This window comes from Apis cerana, linkage group LG6 (assembly GCF_029169275.1).
Source record: "Apis cerana isolate GH-2021 linkage group LG6, AcerK_1.0, whole genome shotgun sequence".
Lineage (NCBI taxonomy): Eukaryota > Metazoa > Arthropoda > Insecta > Hymenoptera > Apidae > Apis > Apis cerana.
Window position 1 is genome coordinate 4,149,867 of NC_083857.1, and position 14,183 is coordinate 4,164,049.

General features: G+C 32.3%; 1 protein-coding gene across 2 annotated transcripts in view; it reads left to right on the forward strand.

The window, feature by feature from the left end:
- The first annotated feature begins 318 nt into the window (after positions 1-318).
- Positions 319-14,183, forward strand: part of LOC107995467 (FK506-binding protein 2) — a 99,055-nt gene continuing 85,190 nt past the window's right edge. Inside the window, exon 1 of one of the 2 annotated variants that reach the window (XM_017053000.3) lies at positions 319-654. In XM_017053000.3, coding sequence (XP_016908489.1) covers positions 422-654 — 233 coding nt within the window. In that variant the 5' untranslated portion in view covers positions 319-421. The remainder of the gene's footprint in view (positions 655-14,183) is intronic. The other variant, XM_017053001.3, reaches the window with a different exon arrangement.

Below are 14,183 nucleotides of genomic sequence, written 5' to 3' on the forward strand. Positions count from 1 at the left end.
ACGCTAGAGTACTCCGAATCGTGGATCGGAGTCGTGACGAGGATGGAATAAGGAAGAGACTGGACGATATAACGTGGACGAGCGAGAAAGAAAAAAGTTGAAGAGAAAACGAGACGGAAGGGGAAAAAGGAGATGCGAGGACTGAAACGCGGGAGTGAAAGAGGGAAAAGGAAAAGAAAAAAAATGTAAGAAGAGCGAAAGAGAAAGAATGAAAAGGGGAAAAGAGGCCGAGGCAGAGACCTACATATTTCGCGGGGCCAATGAGACGGCGCAATGTGGCGGCACGGTGCTCGTCTGATCTCGGAACGAAGTACAGCGCAGCCAGCCGGCAGAGGGAGAGGGAAGCGAAGGTAGCTCGGCCGAATAGAGCGCTACTCCGTTTCAGTTGCTCACGAGCATTCGCCAGTGAACGAGCTGAATCATGGCTGTCCGTTTCGTAAATAACAACGCGGGTGTCGTGCTCGCGATGTGTCGTACGGTGCTTCTCGTGTTTATTGCCATTCTTGTTCTTGCAAGCGCTGATCAAAACCAATCGGGACTGAAAGTCGAGAAATTGTACGTGCCGGAGGTATGCGATGCAAAATCAAAAATTGGCGACCAGCTGACGATGCATTATACCGGCACACTTGTCGATGGCACAAAATTCGACTCAAGGTTAGTGATGTTTTATTAAATATACTTATATCGGAGAAACAATGACTTCTTTTTGCGTTTCACGTGCGATAAAATATAAGATTTTGTTTGTTTATCCTATCGTGTCTCGTTAAGAGGTTAAGTTCGATGTTAGTGGTACACGTGTCACGGAATGGAATGTTGCCTATTGCGTGGCCAACGTGTTTGTGCTCGAACACGATTTTTTTATTCGATATGCCGCTTGTCGAACAGTCAAAGAGCTCTTTTCACTGAATAAATATGCGTTTTATATTCGTTGAACTTCTGGTTTCGGAGCAATAGTTCGAGGAACTGGCGTTCCAGATTCAAACGTTATTTTCATGTAGGTTGCGATGATGTCAACGATGTGGGATTTGTTCATAAATTAGAAACGGCCATTTTTAATTTTTCGTCCGACGAAATCAGATTAGGTTAGATTAGATTCAAATTATTTTTCAATGTTTAAATTAATATTTTAATGAAATTAAAAAAATAAAATCAGATATATTATCTAATCATCCTATTAATATAAATTTAAAATGAAAATAGAGAATTATAATATTAATATGAATATTAAAAATTGATTATTATAATATTAAAAATAGATATATATAGAGATAAATGTTTGAAAAATATATATATCCATATAACAGGATAATTTCTTTTAGAATATTAAATTTTTATGTCATCATTTTTTTCTAATGATACTTGAGAAACTATCTGCAATTAATCATATTTTCATCAAGATTCTTATTATCATTGTGATATTTATCATACATATATATCTAACTTTTATATTCTATAAAAAATTTTAAGGATCCTACAGTATATTGTTTCTTGTTTGAAAACTTTCTAATAATAATTGATCAATTTGCTCTCTTAAAATTCGATAACATAGATTTTCAATTTCTGTATATTTATATCTGAGAATTCTGAACGAGATTAATTAGATTTGTATACTTCAAAAGTATATTTTCATAATCAAAATTAGCTCGTATAGGTTTTATAATAGTATCAACGTGGCTCGTTGTGGATCTTTACTATCTTTGAGCGGGAAACTTTATATATCGATGATTCATTCGAACATGAAACGTGCTTTCACGCGATTGGATCGTGTATGGTCTGCCAACGCGATCGCTGTATACCATAAATAGATGATCCAATCAGTGATCTGTTAATGTTCATGCAAAGTTTTTACTTTTAACTCGTTGGTTATTATTTATGGTATTATTGATGATCAAAGTAATTTACAACAGGTTAATTTTCCATAAAAATCGAATTATTCAAATATATCCAGTGCAAAAAAGTTTTTGTACATTTTGTAAAAAAAATAATATAGGCGGTTTAAGCATAAAGTATATTATTTATGTCGTATAATAACATAAATAATATATAAAATAGTTTTTATCATAGGCATAGCAAATGGAGCACTTATCCATCTCTTTAACATTTTGTATTATCTTAAATACAATCTTTTATATAATCTTTGTGAATATGTGTCAAAAAAGTATTATACTTGTGTAAAAAATAAATCGAGTAATTTTTAAAATTATTTTTTACACTAATTAAAAATTAAAGAAAAAACTTAAATAAAATCAATCTTGCAGTAAAATTATATAGAATTTTCTTTTTAAAATTTATATGGTGTGATAATGGAAATATTATTTCATATTATTTTCGAAAATTATGAATTATATTACATCTGCAAATTTTATTCATTAATATAATTAATACGCGAAAATAAAATACACATACAATTACATCACGGTACAATTACCGTAATGCAACATACAATTTTATAATAAACTTTTAAGTTTAATTCATTAAATTCAAACAAACAGAATTAAACAGAAGTAAGGATATTTAAGAATCAAAAATTACATTGTCGTATGAAAAATGTAAGTAAATAATGCAAGTTAATTAAACGTAATGTTCTGACGAGTGATGTTGTTAATATCACAACGGGATTTATGTACCTATTTTGTTGTTTTTTTTTCTTTTCAACGTATACTTTGAGAATCAGTGGCAAACGCGAAAAGTTAATTACGCTACGAAACCGCGTTTCACTGATTCTACTGTGATAATACGAAAACAGGTAGGTTCCCACCGTCTAAAATAGAATCGTGGGTTCATTATCGGTAACGAGAAATCACGAGGCGAATTGTGGCCTCTCGGCCTTGTCAGAAATCGGATTTGACAGCCGGTTTACTTACGTGCTCTTCTGTCTGCCCCACGAAGTCGTTCACTGGAATTAATTACTCCTCGATCCAAAGGTGACAAACTCTCGACCCGTTTGATCGATGGTGATTTTCGCGGCCTAGTGATATTTATAAAAGAGCTACGATTCTTGCACGAATGTATTTTAGTAAAAGTTTAATAAAACAAGAGAACGAAGTTCTTTTGGAGCAAGAGGAAGTTCTATTTTTTGATTAGCTTGTCCAATTATGGAGAAAAGTAATTATTAAAAAATATGGTTAGCCGATGTAAACTTTCATTAACATTTTGAGAAATAAGAACACTTACTGTTTTTGTAAATTTTGTTTAATTTTTTTTATATTGATAAAGACATTAATTGTTTTGTTAATATTTTTAGCAAAGTATTGTATGTCTATATTTAACATGAAAAATTTTAATAAGAGAAAATCTGTTTTACGTTTAATTTGAGATTATTTTGCCTTTCTCCATAATTGGTGTAAATGATAGCTATAAATATATTTTTGAGAAAACAAGATTTGTTATCGTTCATTCGATGATAGATTATTTTTTTCGTTTCTATCCTTGAGATATGAGGACTGTTAATATCAGAGGGATAACCTCTAGAGACTGTGAAAAAAGAAACGAAGGATTAATCTTGGAAAAGATAATACTGACTACTTGTTTTATTTTAGTTGGTATTTTCTTGGAGTAGTTTATTAGATTAATTGAAAACTTTATATTCGAGTCTGTACATTATCTGATTAGTAAGCAAATTTCGAATTAAATTTCTTTTCGTGAACTTTTTATAAATGATAGGTATATGTTCCATAAATCAATCAATATAAAAATATTTAGAGATTTATACATATACTTAGACATATTACTTGTTTTCTTTTTTTTTTTTAATTATTTTTGTTTCAATAATTTTTATTCTCATGTAAATATTTCAATAATGTCGAATTCATTTAAAGAAAATTTAATACCTTTAAATAAAAATATATTCTTCAACTTGAAAATTATAGAGGTGTTTTGTTTTAATCTTTATATTTAAATTTTATTAATACATATACGACAAATATAATGTATTAATAATTACAGATAATCATTAAATCATTAACAAATACTCGTTATCAGATTTCTAGAAATTTCCGTTGATTAGAGAAAGAAATATTTCTTTCACGATCGATTGAACGTCAAGCTTGTAGAAAAATATCGGTTTCGGTATTAGCGAAATTTCCACTATTTCCAAAGATATATTGAGAAATATTATTTTTCCGTACAATTTATTCACGCAAGCGTACATCACAAAGCAGCTCTTTGTGATTCAAATTCGATATTACAAGCGAGGATTGGCGTCGAACTCCTTTGAGCTTACAATAACTCGCGAAATTGTATCGCGACTGGATAAATCGTGTTGCCGGTTTTCGCCTGTTTTCATAATCGTTCTCTCGGTTTCGAAATCATCGTTTGTTAAAAGTTTGCATCTCCTCGCGGAGACTCGTCGTTATGAACGTTTCCATTTCTTTCTTCACAGTTGTTATGACGGCTTCGAACTTGCTTTGATGCTCATATTAATTAAAACGTAAAGAAATGCACGTCAACCAGACGAATTTCCCTTTGTACCTGTGATACAGATACTTTTCTGTATGTGGCATATAGCTTTTCAACTTTCTTTGCTTCGTTTCGCGTTGTAATTTCGAATGCTTATGACAGAATAGTACGCGAGATTGTAGACTTTTGTTGAATAAAAATGAAAAATTTTTCCCTATTTTCTTTTTTTTTTTTTTCTAGTAGTATATGTGATACGGTCGTGATTATTTGTGTTGTATCAAAATTAATAATTAATTGATTTTTAAATGCTTCAGAGGTATCTACATATTTGAGTATTTCTTTTTATGAAATAATATAACAATTACTTCAATAATAATAATAATAAACTTTATTATACAATTTAGATTAGAAAACAAGCATGATCGAAGAAAGATAAATTAGAGAATAGGAAAATGTATATTATCTTTTAAATAACTATCTTTTAATAAAAAATTTTAAATAGTTGTTCAATTTTTTTCTAAAATAAAATTTATCTGCTCGTGTTTTCTAGATCGTTTTAGTCAAGTTCTTTGATAATTAGAATAAATTTAGAAAAAAATAATAATGATGTTCGACCAAAAATGACCGCGTTACTACGTCTACATTATTTCGTGTGGCCGTTATTGGTACCGTTAATCGTGAAGCCAACAGACTACGCCAGGAAAAGTTAATATCACGTTTGGGGGTTATGAGAAACGGTGAACTATCTCGGTGTCATAAAATATAATATTTCCATTACAATATATTATTTGTTTTTTAAATACAAAATAAAAATATAAAAATACAAAAACATTTGATATTTTAATTTTTTTTAATTCAAGTACATAAATGTAAAAAAAAAAAAACAGAATTGGAAACGAGAAATGATATTTGTTATCAAGTTTAAAAAAAATTATGTCGTAATAATCTTATCGTAATAAAAAATTTGACAGAAATATAAAAATATGAAAAGAGAAAGTTATTTAACGGCCAGATTTGAATGTCTATGCTCATTCCAAGCCTGAATTAATCCATCGATATACTCTGTTCAATGCGTATTGCTCATATTTCCGTCATGGTATAAAACAAGAAGAGAAAATCTGAGTTCTATGAATGAAAAATTTATATGGAACATATGTCGTATTTTTGTTCATGGATTAATTCGACACGTCGACAAAGTGTTGTTTACCTGTTCCTCGAACAATGTTGCTAACTGCCATAGAAAAATTGGATCCACGTTTCAAAACCTTTTCAACCGATCTGTGAATTCTATCTGGTATTGTACTTATTTTTACGCGTAAACAACGGTTAACGAAAAGTGGGAAAAAGATTGGCTATCATTGAATTGAATGCAGAGCGATTCGCGAATCTGCAACAATATTTCGATCTTTTTATCAATGATTCAATAGAATAAGCGAAACATGTATGGAAAAAGTGTAAACGAAAAGAGTATATAAAATTCTTTAATATTGGAAGATTAAACTAATATTTTACCATTGCTTTCCATGATGAGAAATATTAGAGATGAAAATAAATTGAGTAATTTGGAATCCATTTATTGCATTATAATTATAATTATAATTATAATTTGTAATATTTTTTTCAAATCGAAACACAATTTAATTTATAGGAAATATATCGTGATATAATACGTTTTTATTGATTGTTTTAAAATAATTATGATCGAGTATTTCCAATATTCCATAATTATTTTAACACATATTTCCTATAACTATATTATGACAAATTTAAATTCATATAAGGAATTATACATGATATTCGTATTGATCCATAATAAATTTTGTGAAATATATGAATATAAAGGAGTATATTTAGTAAAAAAACGACTTATACAATCTTCGTACACATCATTTATATGTATCTAATGGAAATCCACATCTACTCGTTCGATCTGCATTTTAACGAAACGATCAATATAGAAATAGGAGAAGAACATAGCTTAGACATAGAATTAAAAGTAAAGAGTAATGCAAAATTGGGATATAATAGTTCGAAAGCGATGAAAGTAAGAAGTACCCAATCTTTGCCAGAATTCATAATGTCCCGGGCAAAGACTTGTATACATTCGCAGTATAAATTTGAATTTCATTTATCTCCATAAAACATCAACTGTCGTGTGCTAGTCTTCTAGCTTCGTAACCCATACATGTACAGCTATAAACTCGCGCAAGCAATTTTCTGCCTTGTTAATTCCCTAATTACGCGTGGCGATTAAACTTCCTTTTTGGGAGCAACGTTCGCCAAACGAAATTGCCAACCCCACCAACGATTTTGACGGGGTCACTGATTAAAGCATCAACTTTTCCAATCTTTAACGACGCGTTTAAACCGCTCCGACGAATCACGAGTATCTTCGACTTAGTTAATTGCAAGTATTGAATAATGCGGAGGAACGTATCCAATTCGTTGCTTCTATGAGAATAAAGTTCTGAATTAATATTAGGATTTCAAGTAATGATAGAGTATTTTGACAATAATTGTGAGACGAGTGCAGGAGTTTGATTCTTTGAATGCAATATAAAATAATTGGATTAAAATTATTTTTATATTTATTTAGAATGTTTTTATTCAATGTGTTTATTTTTACACGATTTTTCAAATATCCGAAACTTTTCCTTTAATATCAAGTAATATTATAATATATCTACAAATATTTTATTAAATAAATTCCAGATATTTTCATAGATTCATATTGGTACAATTGCCTAACCATGTACATTAGTACATTAGTAATTGATTTGTAAAAACTAAATTTCATTGCTATTAAATTTCATTAACAACACCGCAAAAAACTGGTCCTCTTTCCAAAAAAAAAAAAAAAAGAAAAAACAATTGGACAGTTTCTGTTTCGCGAATCATAATAGAAAGGCTGCGATAGATGAGTTGGTGTGATGATTAAAAGCTTTGGGAAACTTTCATCCTGGATATGCTCTTTGCCTGTCGATTACTATTCATCCCATACCTCTTCTTCGTCTTCCTATTCCCGTCTCTTTTCACCAATAAGCTTCGCGGTCGACTTGGAGCAGCTGTTTATTGTGCCGCGCTTAGACGTCCCCTTTTCAATGTGCACGAGTTACGAGATGGCGCTGTCGCCCATCCATCGACTCCATTTGCCGCGTTTTCGCTAAAGGGTTTAGCTTCTTCTTCCTCGACTCTACGAGTTCTCGAGCCCGCCATTTTCCAAAGCAAATCTTCGGTCGTGTCGGTTTTTGTCCCGCGAACATTTCGCTCTGTGCCGACGCTTTAATGCACCCTCTCCAACCCACGCCCTGTTTCCACCCTTTCCGCCTCGACACGCTCGCGCCCTTCGTTTATCTCGTCTCTTTTCCACCGTGCTCGCCTCCTATTCCTCGCGATGCAAACCCGAGTTTTCTGAAGCCCGAGTTCTTGAATCGGTATCACCCAGGTGAACGCCTGGTCGTCGACGTGGGCGTGGAAATAAAGGGAAATACATAGGCGATGCACAGGTGAAAAAAATGGGACGGGATCCACCTAGGATTGCTCGAGCGCTGTTCACCGGCAGACCTTTAGATCGCTAACGTACCGTTTCCGCGATGCGAGTGGTTACGTTTGGAACGATGATGTCCCAACGTGTTGGTTGTAATGGAAGTTTTGCCTTTGTTTTCGATGATACAAAGAATGTGATTTGCATAGGTACACTTTAACGATGGCTTCGTCTCTGTTTTAGATGATAAAAAGGATGCAATTCACTTTTCGAGCAACGATGGGTTTCTTATATTCTTCTATTTAATGGATTTCATTGATATCCTGTTGTAATTTTCTTATTATTTTTCGCTTTGTCTTTTTTCAATTCGGAAGAGATACAGAATCTGTATACATTTGAGGAACAAATATGGCAGTTGTTAATTAAAATGGAAACGTATTATTTAGAGAAGAGGATTGATTAGAAAATTTATAGAAATTTTCTCCATCTCGTTAAGTTTACGTGTCACACTGAAAGATTTCCGATAAATAATTTGAACAGCAAGGAATATATTCTATCTCTTATATTCCAATTATACTATAATATAATACCAATTAAGTTTATAATCTTCATGTTTTAAATAAAAATGTTTGAAATTCAACGCTTTCCAAGTTAGAAAGAACTTCTCAATTGAAGCAACAAGTCGAAAATATCTTTGAAATATTCACGAGTATATTCTAGAAGCACAGCTATCATTTTTTTTTAACTGTACACACGTTTCCTTAGATATCAAATATTTATAAATTTATCCTACTATCAATTTATTCTGAATAAATACGTAAATTGTACGCACAGCCATTGTATACGACATCCTTTGAACGATGCAAAGAAGTTGAATATTGAAACGTGTGTTGCTTTATTCTTCTTCGAGCTTCACAACTGTTTCCCTCTACTCCCTTTCTGTATTTCTTCGTTTTCTTATCACACTTTTTCTTCCTTACCTTCTCGTTTATCTGCCCGAACAATTGTCGGGTTAAAGGTCTGGTTTATAGAAGTTATGACTGTCTCGGTTTTATATTGTACAGCCGTCCGTTTCTTAGTTCCCTTGGATTCTTTCCGCTTCGTCTCGCGATTTATGCATGCATATCAAGATATTTATGATTATGCAAAGTCTCGATTTATATTGATGTTTTTTTTTATTAATAACGAATTATTGCAAAATATCCGTGAAGTTTATAAACGCATTAATGAAATTTTTGAGTAGGGAATTTATGATATTTTTGTTTAATATCGTTTCTTCTTTATAATTCTGAAATTGAAAAATTGTTAAAATATCTCGTAAACAAGATTATTGTAATTTAATTTTAAATTTTTCGGAAAGCAATTATAAATATTTATTTTTCTCAACTGGATAGTTACACGTTAAAAATTCAATTATCATTTCAAATTATTTAAATAAACGTTCGAATGTAAATCTATTATAGTGATTTTTCCAAAAATCAAATTTAAATTTCAACTAAAAGACCTTAAGAAATTAATATACATTTTACTATTTTATCATAAATTTCGCCAGTACTACATAAAAATAAATAAAAGTGTGATATTCTTTCTCCTTCAAATTACTTAATTTCTAAAATTTACCAAATCAGATTAGATCCAGCTATTGTATTTTAGAAGGAGTAAAATAACAATTTCTACAACGAACAACAAAAGTCAAATAAGATACGCCATAATGCCACTTGTGCATCACTGATGCATAATTCCATCTAGCTTATTTAATCGCATTTGCCGCGTATCTGTATATCGATTGAAATAGGACAGCTTAATATCGACAGGTTTAACCGAGCGCGTTACACTTTGATTCGAAATACCACGAAAATGAAACACGTAGAGCCGGAATGAAACCGGATGTCCAGGAACGGGCGATGGTTGCTGCTTGTCGAGATTGCAACGTGCACGATGCGCCTTATCTTCTCTCGTTTTGTTCACGATTAAATCTGAGATTGGAATGCGTGACTAAAACGTAGAAGACGATCGATTCGATCAGATTTAATATTGTTTCGGTCGCGTATTGGAAGATTATTTTAACAGGGAAATTCTGTTTAATCTGAAAATCTTTATTTCGATCAAATAACGAGTTCAAACGTATCTTAACGTATTCTTGATATATAACAAGTAAGAAAAAATTATTCTTCTCTCTTCTTTCACTTTCAACATCGTTCTTACAACTCTTCCACTTGGAATAAAATATATCCAGCAAATATACCCAGAATTTCACCATTTTCCTCACTATACATACTTCAAAAATATCAAATTGGTAAATAAATCAAATCATCTCGATGATTAATATTTTTAATTCCGTTTGAAATTTATAAAAACAGCAAATGTATATACACAATACATATACGATAAAAGTCTAAGAATTCTCGGTTACAAGTACGAGAATCCGTTGTAAATTAATCTCACTTCCTTACTTCTTCCATGATATTCCTCTATATAAAATAGAGACGATAATATTTCACATCGTCAACCACCGATATTTATTTACGCGCTATCGCGTGACACGATTGAAAATATTCCTATCGTGCATTTCCATCTACGTGTACTATTCCATTAGCGGATATAACGACGAAACACGGCTTAAATGTCTCCACCAAGTGAAACCACGTATATCTGGACGACGCATAACGAAGGGAATCCGATCGGATATTAACAGAAATCCGACGCTTATTCCGTTATACAATGCGCATTATCTGATTTTATCCTGTCCACGGTTATCGGCCACGATTCGACAGATTAGATACGATTCTATCATCGATAGGATGGGGCCATATTCATCGAATCGATATGGATGTGGAACAGGTGGAACACCGAGTCGGTTCCTGTTCCATGGAAGATAACTCGTTCTTGTAATTGGCAGGCTGTGTATCATAGAAATTTCGGTGGTGATCGATCAAGGTTGACCGCCGTTTGTAAATGGGTCGTATCAATTTTGCGTAGCGCTGCCCGGATTGATCGAGTTGACCAGTTGTTAGCGGTGTTTCCTTGTTTGGGGACGAGCTGTAAACGGAGCCTCGCGGTGATAGAAAATTAACGAAGCATGCCTCGAACGAAGGGAAACTTGCCAGGTCGGTGTTAACCTCGAAGCTAAGGGTTTCCGGAATTTCGAGCATCGCGTCCGCGGAATTTACTTGAGAACGAATATTAATTTTCGCCGATTGAGTTTTGGGAATTCGTCGTTGCTAAGATTCTGTTCGGTTGGGCCATTACGAAATATTCCAATGGAAATTACCTAATATGGAAAATTTTCTTAAAATAAACTTTCGAATTTTCATCATTTTTTTTCATGTTACGTGTAATTTCAATTGGGAATGTTTCTTATGATAGGACAATAGAGCATTAAAATTTGAATATTTTATTTTTAAGAAACGAAAGTAATACAGTGGATATTTAAGGGTTGATTTTGTTTCTTAAAAGTAATATTCCATTAATAAAAAAGTTCCATTATATATTTACAATGTTTCGTAAAACAAAATTATTATTCATTTTTCGATAATTTAAAATTCATGTAAATATTTTTGCGACTGTATATATTCAAATAACAAGAAAATATTAAAATGACAAAAAGTTACTTTTGGAAAACTTCAAAGGGTTGGTGCATACGAAACTTTGTTTCTTTGAAGAGTGAATTTAATAATAAACTGATGTCATTAAATTTGTTCTGCTATTAATTATTATTTCTAAACTACGACAGAAAAAGATCTCGATGCAGAAAATAATAAACTCCCATTGTTCGCGTTTCCTTTTCTCGAGAAGAAAAGTTTTCGTCACGGAAGAAAACGTAGAAATGAGTCGATGCACTGGAATAAAAGTTAGCCTTCCGTTATTCTCTGTTTTATGGTGTAATTGATCATCTTCTTGCATCTGTCGCGTGACCTATTTGCCCAGTGGTCGTAATGATGAAAGTTTCGCGATCCACGGTTCGCATTTTCCGCAAAAACTGCCCGCTTCTTGTCAGTTATCCGATCGAGTTTCGAGTATCCATTAGAAGTATCGTGAAACCATCGAAGGCGATCCAAACACATGGAAGATGAATGGATCGATGAAAAGTCCTATAACTATTTGGATATTGTCAGTTTTACTGTTTATGAGATTATCGTGTTGCGACAAGTTATTGAGATCCGTGTGTGAATCATTCGTTTAAGAACTACAGTTGATTTATCACAGGAAAGGTGTATGATAAAAGTATAAAATTGAATTATTTTCTTCTTAGATTTTCTGGGCAAATTAAATTTATTATGCCTCTTTTAATTATTTTCACACGTAAATTTATTTCATCTTTTGAATCGCACGTATAAATTTTGCATGTGTACTGTTAATATGCAATATTGCCATGCATAATAAATATACAATCCTTTAATATATATATTTCATAGCATTGAATAAAAAGAAAAAGAGGAGAAAGAAAAATAAGAAAATTATTTATTTATATCCCATAAATAAATTATCTAGAAACGTATAACGTAATAATTATTAATTAATAATATAAACAATGACTCTTGATGAAATTTCCATAAATGTTACAATAATTCACGTTGTACCCTAACTCTCTCCATTATGCTTCTAATCTGAATCAATCCGATTCTGTTGCGCAGTTAGCCTTAGGATGTTAATTCAAACGGTTTACTTAATTTATGAATCCCGTCCCAGCGTGTGTTCGTTCACACAGTTCGCTTTTATTTCGCGGGCTAATAATCGCCACTGCCTCTGTCTTTCCGGCAAAGTTGAAGTTTCCGGAAGTAGTGTACCGCAGTGTGTTTTAGTTTAAATGAAACGCGGAGATATGTAAGTGAGGGGATGGAAAAGGAGGAGGAGGAGAAGGAGGGGGATGGTTGCGGGAGTGGCGGCTAAATTAATGCGGAATACGTCTGTTCTATGCGGATGGGCCGTCTTTCAAGTACACGCTCGACGAATACACCCGTAAAATACGTACAACTGGATGTAACGACAGAGAAACAGGCAGTCAGATACAGGATGAATTGCTGTATCTGATGCTAGATACGCGCCAACGATGAAATTAGATTATTAAGGCAGCATCGATTATTGGCAAACTGTGTATTCGTGAAATTCGTGGCCGCTTTTGAGAAATTATAATAAAAAGTATTGTTGAAATTTATCAGATTGTAATTTTGCATATCTGGTTGGTTAATGATTAAATATAAAGAATGGATGCATTAAATGTGTTTCGAAGAAAAGTAAAGATGTAATATATTGCTGCTTTGATAAAAAAAGAGGGAAAGCTTGAGCCGAAATAATTTTTTGTGTTGTTCATATTCCTCGTTTGGTGGAATAATATATTGTAAAATTCTATCTTAATAGGAAAATATTTAACGTATAAATCGGTGGATCGCAAAGTTAGATTACTATAAAATTCAAAAACTTGAAATTCGAAATGAGATTTTAAAGTTTAAACTTGAAACTGGAAACTTGAAATTTGAAAATTATGAAATTCTACGTAAATTTTCCCCAAGTCCAATACAAACATTAATCGATGAATAATATGCAAAAGTTTCCTTGAATAAAATTCATGTGAAAACAGCAACTTTCGTTTAACGAAGCTAAATATTGAAATTCTTAATTTGATACTCTCCCTTCATAATAAAACGAGAATAAGTTAAAGGAAATGTTTACATCCCAAGCTTCCATCAGAATCAATATCTTGATCGAGAAGTAGTACACCGGAACTGTTATTGTAACATGATTTATACTAGGAAAATATATATTCAATCTGATACACAAAGTTATTTTTTATCATCATCTTTTAAATAATGAAACAATTTCTCGGAAAAGCGTAAATCTTCGATTTAATTAGGCTTAAGGAATTAATTATCGTTTGGTTAGAAGAAAAAATTTCCTGCTGAAGAAGGAAAAGCGAACAGTAATCGTCTTAAATCGACGATTCATTTTGAAACTACATACCGAGCTTTCGATTTTATTGTGGATTATCAGAAAGATTTTGATGCAGTTTTTTTTTACATCGATGTTTTCTCCACTGATAGGCGTGCTATAAAAATTTGACACGTATTTCTCGCGTTGAAACCAACTCTGTCGAACGAGACCGGCACAAAAGCTCGAGCTCTCACGTTCGAAAGAGATTCCATTTTGATTAAACAATAAAATCCAGCGTTAAATTTCACCAACGGAGTCGCTCCTCTTCGGTTTCTTTCATTAAAATATTTCTTTCTTTCTCGGTTTCACTGCAGTGAATTTCATTATGGAGAATAAAACTGGCAGAATAATAAAAGTGAAAGCAAGGAAAAGA